We start from the raw sequence: 15,337 nt of genomic DNA, 5'->3' as shown, positions 1-15,337 counted from the left end.
TTAATGTCAACTTGTTTAAGTGGCCAGTTTAAAGACACTACCAATGCAAGGACCACTCTGATTGTAGTTGGCTTAACCACAGGGCTGAAAGTTTCCTGGAAGTCAATACCAGCTTCCTGCAGGTAGCCCTTAACAACCAACCTGCCCTTGTATCGAGCAATTGAACCGTGTACATGTCTCTTGAGCCTAAAAATCCACTTGCAGCCAACAGCACGATGACCTTCAGGTAAGGGCATAAGGTCCCAAGTATGATTAGCGAGCAAAGCACTGTATTCAGCTTGTGCAGCTGCTATCCAAACAGTACTCTGAAAAGTTTCAGTTATAGTCATGGGCTCCTTCTCATCTAGAACAAAAGAAAAAACTTTGGGCTTAAAAATACCTCTTTTGGAGTGAGTTTGCATGGTGTGAATGTTCACACTCGAAGGAGCTGCTGTAATACTTTTAGTCTAATCATAAAATGTAGGTACATCATCTTCTGCTGGGGAGTTAGTAGAGAGACTAAAATGAGAGTAAGTACTTGGAGACTGTCCAGGTGAATGCGCCACAATAGAGACCCTGGCTGACCTTGTGACTGTCTATGTATAGGTGTGTCCAGAAGAATTATTTTCTACAACCAGAGGAAGCACAGACTGCTGATGAAGGTCCCTTATAGAGCCAACTTGGGACTGTGAGCAAAAACCATCATGAAACGGAAACTGAGTCTCATCAAATCGAACATGTCGAGATAGAAAAACCCGACCATTATCAGCAAGGCACCTATAACCCTTTGTATTAGGTGCACTGCCATGAAACACACACCTTTGAGATCGAAATTGTAACTTATGCTGTTGGAGTGGCCTCAAATCAGGAAAATAAGCACAACCAAACACCCGTAGCAAACCATAGTCAGGTTTAAGCCTGTGAAGTGCTTCATAAGGACTAACTTGATGAAGTACAGGAGTAGGTAGTTTGTTGGTCAAGTAGACTGCATGTGCAAAGGCATAAAACCAAAATTTTAAAGGCATATCAGGCTGAGCTAAAAGAGATAGGCCCATATAAACTATTTGTCTATGCTTTCTTTTAGCAACCCCATTCTGCTATGAGGTGTAGGGACAAGTGACCCTGTGCTGTACACCAAGACGAGAGAGCTCATTTGATAAGACACAATATTCTCCCCCATCAGTTTGTAGCATTTTAATATAATGACCAAATTGTACTTTAACCATTTGATGAAAATTCAAAACACACTGAACCACCTCAGACTTGTTTTTGAGAAAATAAATCCAAGTATATCTGCTATACATGTCGACAAAGGAAACATAATAAGAGAAACCATCTGAAGGCATATGAGTAGGTCCCCATACATCAGATACCACAAGTTCAAAAGAGGAAGAATACATTGTATGTGAAGAAGGAAAAGGGAGCTGGTGAGTTTTGCCTAACTGACAAGCTGTACATATTCGAGGCAAATTACTCTGTTTGAAAGGAATTCTACAAGATTTCAACACTTGAGCAAAAGTGTTATGGAAAGGATGGCCAAGCCTATTGTGCCATAAAGAAGAAGAGGAAAGCTGAGCACTCTTCAGCAAACTGGAGCTAGGCTTCGAGGAAGAGCTGACTGTAATGGGAGTAGACTTTGAAAACTGAAACATGTATAAACCCCCATGCATATGGCCCTCTAGCAGAGTCATCCTTGTTTGAATGTCCTTCACAAAACACAAAAATGGGTGAAATTTAAAGTAGACACCATTATCTTTAGCAAACTAACCTATAGACATCAGATTCTTGCAAACTGTAAGAACATGTAAAACATTCTGAAAATAAAGGAGTCTGGAGCCAGCCAAGAAAGTAGATGATCCTACATTAGTTATAAAGACAAACTCACCATTTCCCATAGTGACAAGGCTTGTACCTGTGTAGGGAGAGGCAGTCGTGAGATTGTATACTTCAGGAGTAATGTGATTTGTTGCCCTAGAGTTAGGATACCAGATCAGATCAGGTGGAGAAGATGCAGAAGCTCAAAGAGATTGCTGACGGGATGAGTTCTGAGGAAATGACCCACAGCAATGAGACATAAGTGGACAAGAAAGAACAGAAGAAGAACAACCTTGTCCATGTAACTAATGGTAGTTGATTGTCATTGAATTAGTTGAACCAACACCAGAAAAGTTTTCATCAAACTTGTGATAACAGGTCTGAGCCATATGTCCAACCTTACCACATAACTGACACTGTGGCCTGGAGCGAGACCAACCTTGACCATTTCCACAAGACTTGCCATGATACCAGCCATGACCTTTCCCTTTGTAGCCTTGCTTATGATCCTTAGAATATCGATTGGACTCAACAGGATGAACCAATGTTAGTGTCTTGCTGTCGAGAAGCCAAATTTTCTTGGCAAGAAACTTTTATTAATAAATCCAATTGTCGTGCTTCACAATCAAGCAACATTTCAGTCAACAAATCAAGAGATAAATGAGTTGCTAAGGCAAACACCTGAATAGACTCGAACTCAAGTGAAAGACCAGCCAAGATGACACATACTTGTTCTTGCTCAGAGACAACTACCAGCAGTAGTCAGATTATCACTAAGATGCTTTACCTTATATACATACTCTTTAATAGAAAGATTCATTTTCTTGAGCGAGTATAGAGCATGGCGCATGGTAGATTTTGCACTAAATCTTCTCTCAATGGTCGTCCATATATCAAAGCTTGTCTTGGCAGTTGTAAGATGGACCAAGATATCATCTGTCACAGTAGACAACGACCAAGAAGTTAGAAAATTATTTTGCTTTTTATGAACGAGAAAAGTTGGATTTTCAAGTGGCTAACCTTCAGATCCAATGATGAAAGGAGGAGGAGAAGGAACTGTACCTAATACAAACCCTTCAAGACCATAACCCTCAAGAATCAAAAAAAGTTGATGCTTCCATAAAAGAAAGTTGTGCGCAGCAAGTTTGATAGTATCGTGTTTGGAGAAGTAATGAATTGTAGGTACGCAGAAACAACTAGGTCCTTGCGAATGAACAGCCTCCCCAGTGTTGGAGGAGTGACGAGGTGTGTCAACTACTGGTACAGCTTCTGGAACAGCTTCGGTGGCCATGGAAAGAAAGGAAAAAATAGATCCTACACCAAGAAGACCTTTGCTCTTGATACCATGTTAAGATTCAACAATAAAGAAGTGGGAAGTAATTCTCTGTTGTATTACTCAACCGATGACATGTATTTAATACAAGATAAAACTAACTAACTGCAGTTATTAACAACTTTATAACTAACAATAACCAAACGTGTAGTTATTCCTAACATCGATGAACTCCATTTCATCTATACGCTTGAAAACATTGCCATCGTCACAGATTAATGCATATAAGGCATCAATGTTTCCTGATTCAGCTGCTCTTTTTAACCCTTTATCCATTTCCATGAATCAAAATTATATGTTAAAAGATAAAAATACTTTCAAAATTAAATCATTCAAAACTATATTTGTTTTTAAATTCTAAACATCTATATTTTATCTACATAGCTCTTGTTTATGTTAAGCCTGAATCAGACAAAAAGGAAGTTAGTTTGGAGAGATTTGAAGTCTTCCGTTCCCTTTGAGCCGGTTCCTTAGATGCAATCCCTTTCGTCTTATTTATTTGTTTCTCACCTACGTGATTTCCTTTTCGTCTTATTTGGCTTAGCCTAAATGATTGACTTTTATGTTTTTCAAAATTTAGAAAAGTAGTAGCATATTTTTATCAACTAAGTTGTTATGTGAAATAAATAAAGTGAATCATTTAATTTAATATAAATTATAAATACTAAAAAATTTATTATATATGCGTATGTGTGAGGAAATCATGTATTTAAAATATAAATGTTAGTTTAAAAATAAATTACAATAAATAATAAAATGTATAGTCTGAAACTAATTAATCATAATAACACATAAAATATGTACGATATTAAAATAAAAAAATTAAATTAAAATTTAAGTTTGACATGGGTTTAAATCTTTATATTTTTATTTTTATTGGTTTTGTTAGAAAAAAACTAAAATATTCTAAAATAATATAACTTATTTTAATATATATTTTAGAATTTTAGAATTTTTTCAATAAATCATTATTATAAATTTGGATTAAAGGGAAAAATGGAGAAATTAAGATTTCAAATAAACTCCTATCTGTTTCAAACATTGTCCATTTCCTTCGAACACCTTTGTCTTATATTCAGTTTGTATATATATGTATATATATAATTCATGCCGGCCCGTGATGGAAACTCTTTTGTCTTCTAAGCAGTTGCTGTTGAAAAATTATTACACAGGATAAGCTAAGTTGGTGTTTTGTCTTTTTCTTCTATGATGGCAATCATCAAAGTTGTAGTGGACCAGGGTAGCCAACATATGTATGATTATGGAAGTTGCATGTACTACGTCTGAGCTGAATCCTTCGGGGTCATGAAAAATGCCCTGCACTTAATTTTATCTAAAGCGCAAATTATGTTCACGTGTTTCACATAATCAGCTAAATGATCTTAAGGATCTCCTCTACCATTATACATCATCTTTGAAAATTTAAAAATTGGAGGTACAGTATTTTTTATCAAAGGGTTTATTCTTGTATTTTTTTTTTACTAATGTTGATGACTCAGTTTTCTGAAAACATTGCATTTGTTTCTTTGATTTCTCTAGTTTCTGCTCTAGTGTATTTTTACTAGAATTCCAGATATGGCTATCATCATCCCGACAACTGTAACCCTATATTCGATCCGGTTGTCGAGTTCAAATATCAAGATGCCACACCACTGTCACACATCACATGCAATACAAATGGTCTCGTAATTAAGTAGATACCTTTCAATTTAGCTTTTGAATAATTACAAGTCACACATATTCCAGTCATCATTAAAACATTCTCAACATTCATCAAACTAACTTAAAACGAGAATTAAACATGCTTTTAGACCACCAAACAAAAATTCAGAATTATTCACATAGGTATCGATATTGAATCAAAGGCATCTATATTTCTTTCAAATGGTATCGACACTGCTTGGAAAATCAATACCAAAACAACATTTTGTTTCTTGCTTAAAATCAAAATCTCAGAATTTATCGGTTTCATAAAGTATCGATTATTCTACATCGAGTATCGATACTCGTGATATGGTATCAATACCAATTTATGTTACTAACTTCCCGCACTTTCAAAAATCATGGAGGTATCATTTTTAAAACACGAATATCAATACCTATGCTCCAGACCACAAAAATTCAGTAGTTTAAGGCATATAATCCATTCAAAATAATAACTACTCAACATGCAACTTTTACCTTATCAAGTAATCACCAAAACGACCACAATAACAGTTTAATCATCAAAAACATGTTCAAGTAAGCAAACGATAGAACAAGAACAATATCTATAAATCCTAAGAACAAATAAGCTATGAAAGTAATCAAAACATTATGGCAAAGTTCATGCAACAATTCTACCACATTATTCAACATCCATTGACCATACATACCGTTCGTGACACTTCAATATAACAAATATTCAACCCAAAACAATATCAATGAAATAATTATAACATCCATCAAAAGTACTAGAGAACTAAACCCATAAAAATATCATGAGGACCACAATAATAATCGATCAAATTCTAACCACATTGCCTTATCCCCACAGTTCAAAAAATAATATTAATACCACCTATGCAAATACAAAAGCCTAACTTGAATCACTTCCTTGGTATCCCCGCACCGCTCACACCGTAAACGCTACATATATGCAATGGTTAGAGAGAGTGGATGAGCTTAAACAAGCTCAATGAATGTCAGAATAACCACAAAGTATACACAACATCAAAGGTTAAACAAGAGCATACTACGACATGTTCACAACCATATTCTAATCATGTCACAATAACATATTCACGCTTCATTAAACCATAAAACTAGCATATACTCTCACGTACGACTACATTCAACTCATATTCAAATAACTCATTTTACAATAATTCATCAAGACTAAATAATGTATGTATGCTTTAGTAACTCACAAGTCTAGCTTATATATTCACATGCATTCACAAGTTAAACGATAACGACCAAAACTACAATTACATACACAACTTACCATGAGAACATACTAACATTTTCATGAAACTTAAATAAACTCATTTAGCATATTATTCACATGTTTATGCATCCGTCTCACATCGTATTATCACAACATATAAGATCACATTTAAATGATAATTTGACACTTGAGGCTATGAAACATAAAAGTTGGTTCTATCACCACACATTACATATATGGATCTCCAACACGCCAAATGACTCGTAGAGTCGAACATATCCCAAAAAGTGAAGCGCTTTCCGCTACATCAACACTAAAAGTGGCAACAACTATTTGTTTTAATTTTCCACTCGAAAAGAAGCATTTTTCTAAATTTCACCTGAAAATGCTTCCAGTTGGAACCGTTTTTGTAAAATCGACATATTCCCGTAATTCTTCCAAAAAATGGCCTAATCCGATAAATTTAAAAAATTTTCGACATTTATTGGTAATTTAATTGAAAATTATCCCATAAAGACACATCAACCAACCTTTAATAAATCCATCGCAACAACTTCCCATCAACAAAAGAAAGATTTCAGGCAAAAAAAAAAAAAATCCCTTCTTCCCCCATTAATTTTCCTTTTGCCCTTTTTTTTTCCATTTGTTCCTCGTCGAACTAAACTAGTTCTTCAACAACAATTTCAGTTTACTTTCAACAGCATAAAAATTATACTTTACCATACGGTGTTGCCTTTCAGTTCAGCATCCTCGATGTCAATTCTCAATTGGATTTATTATAACCGTAAATCTCTCGCAACATCCCTCATTGACAGAAACATATAGAGAGAGGCCAGAATCGTAAGAACAATTTTCAAGCTATATTTTTTCAGCATATATATATATATATATATATATATCAATTATATGTTTTTGTTATGGCTACAAAATTGGAGGATTTTACAATTTTGTGAGAATTGTAAAGCTATCTATTAGAGTTCCAATAGCGGCAAGTGTAGTTCTTGGGGGCTGGGGTTTGCAGAAAGGAGAAAGGAAAAAAAAATAAGTGAAAGGAGAAGAAAATAAATTTTTTTATTAGATTATCTTATTATTTTATATAAAATATAACGTAATTATTTATTTGCTTTTTTTAATTTATTATATTTCTAGAATATTCATGTATATATATGTGTGTTTTTATTTTTTTTTAAGAATTAAGATAATTTTGAGATAATTTATAATATTGAATTTTTTAAATTACGATTATAAAAATTGAAGGTTAAGTTTGTTATTATACCAATTTTGAACTGTTACCTCACAATTTTGTAAAATACTTAATCGGAATGGATCGAAAAAACCCTAATTAACTGAATGACCAAAAAATCTAAAATAATTTATTTCATGTATAATGATTCACTTATTAAATAAATGTAAACATCATGAAAATAATATGTAAAAACACAAATATACAAACTTGTTAAAAGTTAGATGAAAACAAAGTATGAAGCTATAACAACATAAATAAGTTTATAGTACTTTCAATTCTAAAAATAATATAATAAGGATAACAAAATATAATTTCTCTCTAAATTGCACTCCATTGTAGAAAAAGTTGACAAAATACCAACATGATATCAGCATACAACTCAAACTTCAAATTTATTTAAAAATTACACTCACTTTTGGATTGTTTTTAATAATATTTCCTTTATGAAAAGAAAAAAACATTTATAGGAAACTGCTCATAACAACTAAAGTAGACATGTCCATATTAATATGTTCTGAAACAAGGGTGATAACCTGACCAAATCAACCAAAATAAGAAATAAATGATGATTGGTGTAAAATAGGTGACGAAATAGAGAATAATTGAAGGTGATAGGGTTAACATAGCACTACAGAGACATAAACACATCATCATGTAAATTGGCAACAGAAAAGACATTATACTTTTAGCTACGGTTCCCAAAAGCAATAATGTTATGACCCAGGATATCAGAAAAGCCCCTCCATTTGAAATATAGAAAAGAAGAAAAGTAAATGTGCTCATCACCGATTTCCCTTCACGATGGGTTGTGCCCTGTGAGACGCCGCCCGGAGGGCTGAGAACTCCTTGATAAGTCATTGCTAGAACCAGTGAAAATACGATCAATAATACACCCATTGTTTCAGGTGTCATCTCTTCAACCGCATCTTTCAGTATTTTGAACTTTGACAACTTTTGAAATTTGAGGGGATTACTGTTCAGGATGTTCACACTCTCCGTATTGTCGCCTACAGTTTGTCTTTGTAACACATCCATTGCTGTAAAACCACTTTCATTGGTCTTGTTCCTGTCCACTTCCTTGCATTCTATCAATAGTTTGATCATCTGCTTGATTTAAACTCCCACAATTAATTCACAAAAATACATCACTTCTTTTTAACATTCCACCATTACCTTACCAACCAAGATTTTAATCAAGTTTTTTTTAAATATTTTATTAAGCTTTTATTTTTTTTAAAAATTTAATTAAACTTTCAAACTTAATTCCAAAATACGTAGTTGTTGGTATGCAACTACGTAAGGATGGTAACCAAATTTAATTTTATTTTAGTTCCCACCATTACCTTACCTACCAAGATAAAGTCAACTACGTTGTTGTGTGGCATTAAATAAAGTCAACCATTTAATTTTTCAGCATTACAAAGCACTGGTTATGGACACATCTATTATCGCGACTGCGATTCTGATAACGAGAAAAGATGAAATTAGACAATCAGTTTCTGTGAATTCGACTCTACTACTCTATATTTTAATTTATTATTACTTTGTTGTAAGAATTTATATTTGTTAGTTTCGACGCCCATTATAAAATGATGCAAATAGCATGAGTTTAAATTAAGTTGATATAAAATTTATATTTGGTTTTTTTTAAAAATTAATCAGTAAATTAAATACTAATATTCATTATAAATGGATTCATTTTATGGATTTGGTTATAAAATTAAAAAGGCCGACGAGCCTATGACTTAAACCCTTGTTTTTCAGGGTTATGTGAGATGCCCTTAGTTCGAACCACGCTGACTGAGAAATGGACGAAAATTGTGAAAAGGAGTAGATAGGGTTACCTGGGGGTGGTTAATTGATGCAGCTAAGTGCAGTACAGTGTTGCCATCCTTATCCTGAAAGTTCAATATTTTACTTCTCTTAGACTTATTGTCTTCAAACGCACTTTGAATCCATTCCAACATCGCTTTAAATGCTTCAAATTTGTTTTTCTCTGCAGCAATATGCAAAGCAGTTTGTCTCTCAATTGTCAAATCAAAGATACAATCGGGACAAACATCCAAAAACCGGCACAAAAGATGAAGGTAATTTTCATCCAAAGCAACATGATGAAGAACAGTGAAACCTCCCTTTCCTTTAACACGAATAAGATCTTTATCAACAGATAAAAAATCAATCACCATTTGGGTTTGTTGATTAAGCAAGGCTAGATGAATGGGGGAAAACCCATCCGGGTTCAGTTTCCTGGCAAACGATGGCTTCAAGTTCATTATCTCCATTGCAAAACCGGTGTTGCCTGCAACTGCAGCAACGTGTAATGGCGTATCCACGAACTCCATCTTATCTATACGCTTGAAAACATTGGCATCGTGGTGGATGAATGAATACAAGGCATCGACGTTTCCTGTTTCAGCTGCTCTCTTTAACCTTTCATCCATTTTCATGAATCAAAGAAATCTAGAGACACTTAAAAAGGGTTTCTGTGCCTAGTTAATTTTATCAAACTTGGAAAGGGCTTTTGCCAACTTATATATATCAAATAACTGAGAAAGATGTTGCTAAATAATTGTCCAGTCTTGAAATATCTAACTTAGATATTGATGGGTTGATTTGCGTGTATAAGTTTTGGTTCAAGATTTGACTAGTGACTAGTCGTATACGGTTTGCTATAAAAAATACATCCATTGACCGATTGACGTCTTATTTTAATTTTAAAATATTTTAGTTATTATCTTGGTCACTTTTTTCAATTTAATCACTATTAAAATGTTTTCTTTGTTGTTTTCTCTTAAATAGAAAGATGACCGGCATGCCACGTAAATACTTTTTTCCTATGTATTTTCCACCTAATTAAAGGGTAATACAAATATACATTCATTAACCAAGCGCTTCAACTTCAACCCCTTCAAAGCTTGCACTTTTTTCCTAATCTCAGCATCACTTTCTGCTTCCGCTAAGTTGAAGAGATAAACTAACTTGTCCAGTTTGCCATTACTGATGGCTTTTTTCAATGATCTTTTTGTTTACGGGGTTCATTGGACTCTTTTAATATTGACCGTATGGTGGTGGGAGGAGGAGGAAGGGGGAAGGGGTACAGCGTCGTTGTTCATTTCCTTCATGTGCTGATGATGGTGGTGAGAACTGGAGCTGGAAAGATTTTTCTTCGGAATGAGGTGCCGAAGAATGCTGAACATAGTGTGAAGTGGTTACCGGATGGTGGTGGGGGAAGGGCGTCTATTGATCTTTAGAAAAGAAAAAAAAATCGGATTAACAAACGAAAAAAGGAGGAAGGTTTGGATTTAGGAGAAGTGGAAATAGAGAGAAGGGAGAGCATCTTCTTCTTCTTCAAATGCATCAAAATGGTAAGTTGTTAATCTCTAAAAATGAGTCACGGCCATGGGAGAAACCAAAAACGGTGGAGTGAAGGAGAAAGATGTCAGTCTCTCGAAATGCGAACAAAATTCCCCTTGCGGCCTCCAATGGTTTTATTACGCCTGGATTACTAAAAATTGGTTAACTTAATTGAGGGAGAATTTCCGTTTACTTACTTTTATTTGCCAAATATTTTACTCATTTCATAGGATAGCGAAAAATTAAATCCAAAAGGATTAAAAGAATAACCCATTTCTCTTCCTTCTTTAATTAATTTCATTTTAACATTTTTTCTTAGAAACCCAAGGATCTTAAAATCTTTCAATAATTTGTTTTCATGGAAAAAGAAAGAAAAAATCTCTTTTCAACGCCAAACCCCTCCTCTACCGTCGATGCATTATGGTAGGCGTGGGTACTGCTTAAAGCCTACTCCCATCGCCTCATCATATTTTCAAATATTCTAAAAAAATCCAGAAACTCTTTAAAAGAAAGCCATGCAAACCAAATAAATCCTCCACCACCTTCCAAATGTAGCCGTCAGATCAACCTTCGCTCACAGTGATTTCTCCTCAATGGTATTTTCTTTCCACTACCTTGGTCGGATCTCCTCTGCTGGCCATCGTAAATGTTGAAAAAAAAATAGATTCTTGGAAGCTTTGAGACATATTCTCAATTAGTAAAGATAAATATTTGAATCATAAAATTATGGTTTTATATTTTATCCCATGAGATTTTTACAAGTACTCAAAATGACTGAGTGATAAATGAGAAATTGATGCTCAAAGTAAACTACTTGTGAATTATATTGAGAAAAATAGAAAGTTTAATCTCATATTGGTTAGATATCAAGTATGGGATATGTTTATATATGTGAACCAACTTGATAATTATTGAATGACTAAATTAATGTTCTTTCTCATGCGTAGGGGGTCGGGGTTGGGGCACACTTGTATGATGTTGGGCAATGCGAAACATCATTTTAAGTTCAATTCCCATTCTATCGATTTCGATATCATCAATTCATCAATAAAAAGATCATTTCATACATAGCATATCATGATTCATCTCAATTCCAAGTTAGTTTCACAATTTTACCGAGTTACATTATTTTCAAGTATTCGATCAGTCATAATCAATAATTAATTCATTAGATATCTCAAATTATTATTAAACATACAAAATTCATAATTTAAGTATATAAAGATTTAAATAAAATCATACCATATGAATTTACCTAACAAAACAACAAATGAAGACTCTTTAAGAACTAATTAACAATTTTGTATTTTTCTCGATTATCTTCAATTTGATTCAATTCTTGATCTAAACATTAATTCAATTCAATTTAACAATTCCAATCTTCTTATTTTATCCTATTATAAGCACGTATCAATTCGGTTTCATTTTTCAAATGTTCCTAAAAATTGTATTTTATTTAATTTAGTTCTTAAAATTGAATTTGGCATAACTTTCAAATTTGAGCTTCGATTTTGAAATTGATCTCAATTGCATCCTTCTATAACAACCCTATATTATTTATAATTACAAAAGTTCACATCAATTTCAAAATTTATACCTTTAGTCCCTATATTAAAAACCTAGTAATTAAACTTTACAAACTAATCATTTTTCACTTCTAAGCTTAAAATCTAACAATTTAGTACCAATTTCATCAGGCATTCATCAATGACAACTTTTAGTAATTTTAACAGTTTTATAAAATAGTACATGGGCTAGCTAAATCAAAATCTCGAGGCATCAAAAATATAAAAATTACAAGAAAATGACTTAAAATTGCTTATCAATTTGAGGTGGATTGTTTGAAAGCTTAAAACACTTTTTTCTTTCTTGAAGAATCAGTAGAGAAAAAGATCAAAGGAAAAATGGCCTTAGTTTATTTTTTTTTCTTTTATACTTGATTAATTTATAATTAATCATAGTTAACTTAATTAATCTTAATTAGTTAACCATAGGCATAATTTAACAGATTTGGTGAATGCCAACCAATATCCACCACCAAACATCCATTTAAAATGGATTAATTGCTTAATTGGTCCTCCAAGTAATTAAAAATCAATAGCGATTAATTTTTATCAATTTTATAATTTAGTCATTGTACATTAATTAACTATCCAATTAACAAAAATTAAGGGATCAAACTTTAATTAAATTTTATTATAATCTCGTAAATATAAAAATAATAATATTTATGGGCTTGAATATTGAAAATGGGGTTCGAAATAGCCATTTTCAACACCACTTAAAAACGGATTGTTATACTTAGTATTTTTATGATTTAAATCAATAATCAATAGAACCAAGAAATCAATACAGTCAATATCTAGTTGAACTATCAACCAAATCAATTTGCATTTTCATGTCTCATGTGTAAAATCTCATACCACATTTAATTAGGCATGACATATATGAACATGTAATCTTATTTAACATTATATCACATTTCATATGCATTATAACATGTTACCAAGATCATTTTATTTTCTCATTTCCATCTCGATTTCTCTTATTCACTTTATATCGATATCAACCCTCAAGGCTTGTTTTATCTGGTTCGCACGATCTTTCACATGCCATCATTTGTTACTTAATCACTAACATACCAAATTCATCATTGAATAATAGCTTTTCATATAAAAAAATCACATAGCATGATATAGTTTCATAACCCCTATTAATCGGATAGTGACTTAAGACACACACACGAATCATCCAACCATCATACCAGTATATCTAGCACCTATTGCCTCATCGGGACGTCCAGAGTATAAATTTATGCTTTGCACCTCATCAGTATAAACTGAAGTAATGTGTTATGCACCTCATCGGAATGTGAAAAGTATAAATTTGCGCTCTGCACCTCATCAACATAAACCAAAGTATAATCTTGTATTATAATCCTTTGGCATGCCAAATATACTCGACTCTATTCGAGACAATTTAGAGGGTACACAGTGTTTTGTAAAATACCCATTTGTACCATGCTCATCTTAATTCAATTCACAACATTTCATATCATCACATACAAACCAAATAATGTGACCAACATGATGCTTACCTCATATAAGCTAGTTTGTAACAAGTTATATATATGTATGTATATATATATATAGAATTCAAATCATGAAATTACAAACTGTAATCGTCACTCGTCTATGACTTTGGCCTTTCCTTTCTCTTGGGACGACCCGACTTCTTCTTTAGCTACGTTCGATAATTCTATTGTAAAAATGGTATTAGTTCCAATCAATCACATGAAAAACATATAATTATGCATATTTTTCATTTTATTCGTTTTAGTCCCTATATAAAAAAATACTCATATCTTTCGATATTTAACATCGAATCAAAATTCAATTTCATATCCTTCCATTAGGGACCTTTTACTTTTAATCTATATCATAATTTCTTAATAAATTCCAATTTATTCAATTTAGTACCTAATGTCAAAATTAACTAAACTTTCAATTCTAAAGTAATCTCACTATCTTCTAATACAACTTCAACTAAATCTAAACTTAACAATTACATATCTATTAATTTCAGGCTTTAATCTCACAAAACTCATAAATGACAAGTTGGTATAAACTTAAAAATCTCAAAATCTAAGCATTGAGTTAACTAGATTAAGCTTAATGGATCATGAATATATAAAATCTTAAAGAAAAGTTCTTAATACCTTGGTAATTTGGATCGAATTGAAAAGGGAAAAACCTCTTCTTCCCTTCAACAATAGACGACAAGGTTTGGGAGAAAGATGATGAATTCATCCTCTCTCCACTATTTGATATATATATATATATATATATATATATTTATTTAGATTAATAGCTTAATTAATAAACTTAATCGTGTTTAGTTGATTCATTTAAGGTATATATATTATAATTTTAATTACAAAGTTAAATGACTATCATCATTATCATCCATTATCTTATAAGAAACAATGAGTTAATAACTATTTAGGTCCCTTGGTTAATTACCAATTAGGTCATCAAACATTTTCCAATATAAAATTCAATAGCGAATGGACTTTTACAATTTAGTTTCTGACTATCATCGTTATCATCCACTATCTTATAAGAAACAATGAGTTAATTGCCATTTAGGTCCCTTGGTTAATTATCGATTAGGTCATCGAAATTTTCCAATATAAAAATCAATAGTGATTAGACTTTTACAATTTAGTCTCTGAAACGATTAGGCTTTTACAAATTAGTCTCTGAACTTTAATTAACAAATTTTTTCGATTAAATTTCTTGACCGATCTTTAATATATTTTCATACTCACTTCATAAATCCTCCTATTATAATCTCATGGACTCGGTTTATGAAATTTGGATTTTGAAACCGCATTTCTTGACGTCGTCTAAAGTCAGATCGTTATAGAGTCAATCACAATTGCCATTACACAATGGCGGAATGAATATATTGTTATAAATTGATAATGTTATTGTTTTAATTTTAGTGACCAAAAATGTAAATTTACATAAATATGGATGACCAAATGTAATTATAGTTTAGCTATTTTTATTAAAAATATTTATCAATCATAAAATTAAAATTTATTTTATTTATCATAAAATTAAATATAAATAAAATATGCTCTAAATCCCTATACTCTTCATATATTTGGAATTTA

At 32.2% G+C, this 15,337-nt stretch overlaps 1 protein-coding gene across 1 annotated transcript; it reads right to left on the bottom strand.

The window, feature by feature from the left end:
• Nucleotides 1-7,780: 7,780 nt before the first annotated feature.
• LOC105771346 (ankyrin repeat-containing protein BDA1) lies at nucleotides 7,781-9,819 on the bottom strand. Its single transcript, XM_012592777.2, has 2 exons — nucleotides 9,147-9,819; nucleotides 7,781-8,406 (listed from the first exon to the last, which is right to left on the bottom strand). Exons 1-2 carry the CDS (start codon nucleotides 9,747-9,749, stop codon nucleotides 7,807-7,809), a joined length of 1,203 nt encoding a protein of 400 aa, XP_012448231.1. The 5' UTR covers nucleotides 9,750-9,819; the 3' UTR covers nucleotides 7,781-7,806.
• Nucleotides 9,820-15,337: the final 5,518 nt, after the last annotated feature.

This window comes from Gossypium raimondii, chromosome 5 (assembly GCF_025698545.1).
Source record: "Gossypium raimondii isolate GPD5lz chromosome 5, ASM2569854v1, whole genome shotgun sequence".
Taxonomy (NCBI): Eukaryota; Viridiplantae; Streptophyta; class Magnoliopsida; order Malvales; family Malvaceae; genus Gossypium; species Gossypium raimondii.
Note: the sequence above shows the minus strand (reverse complement) of the source record. Positions and strands in the feature narration are given on the sequence as shown.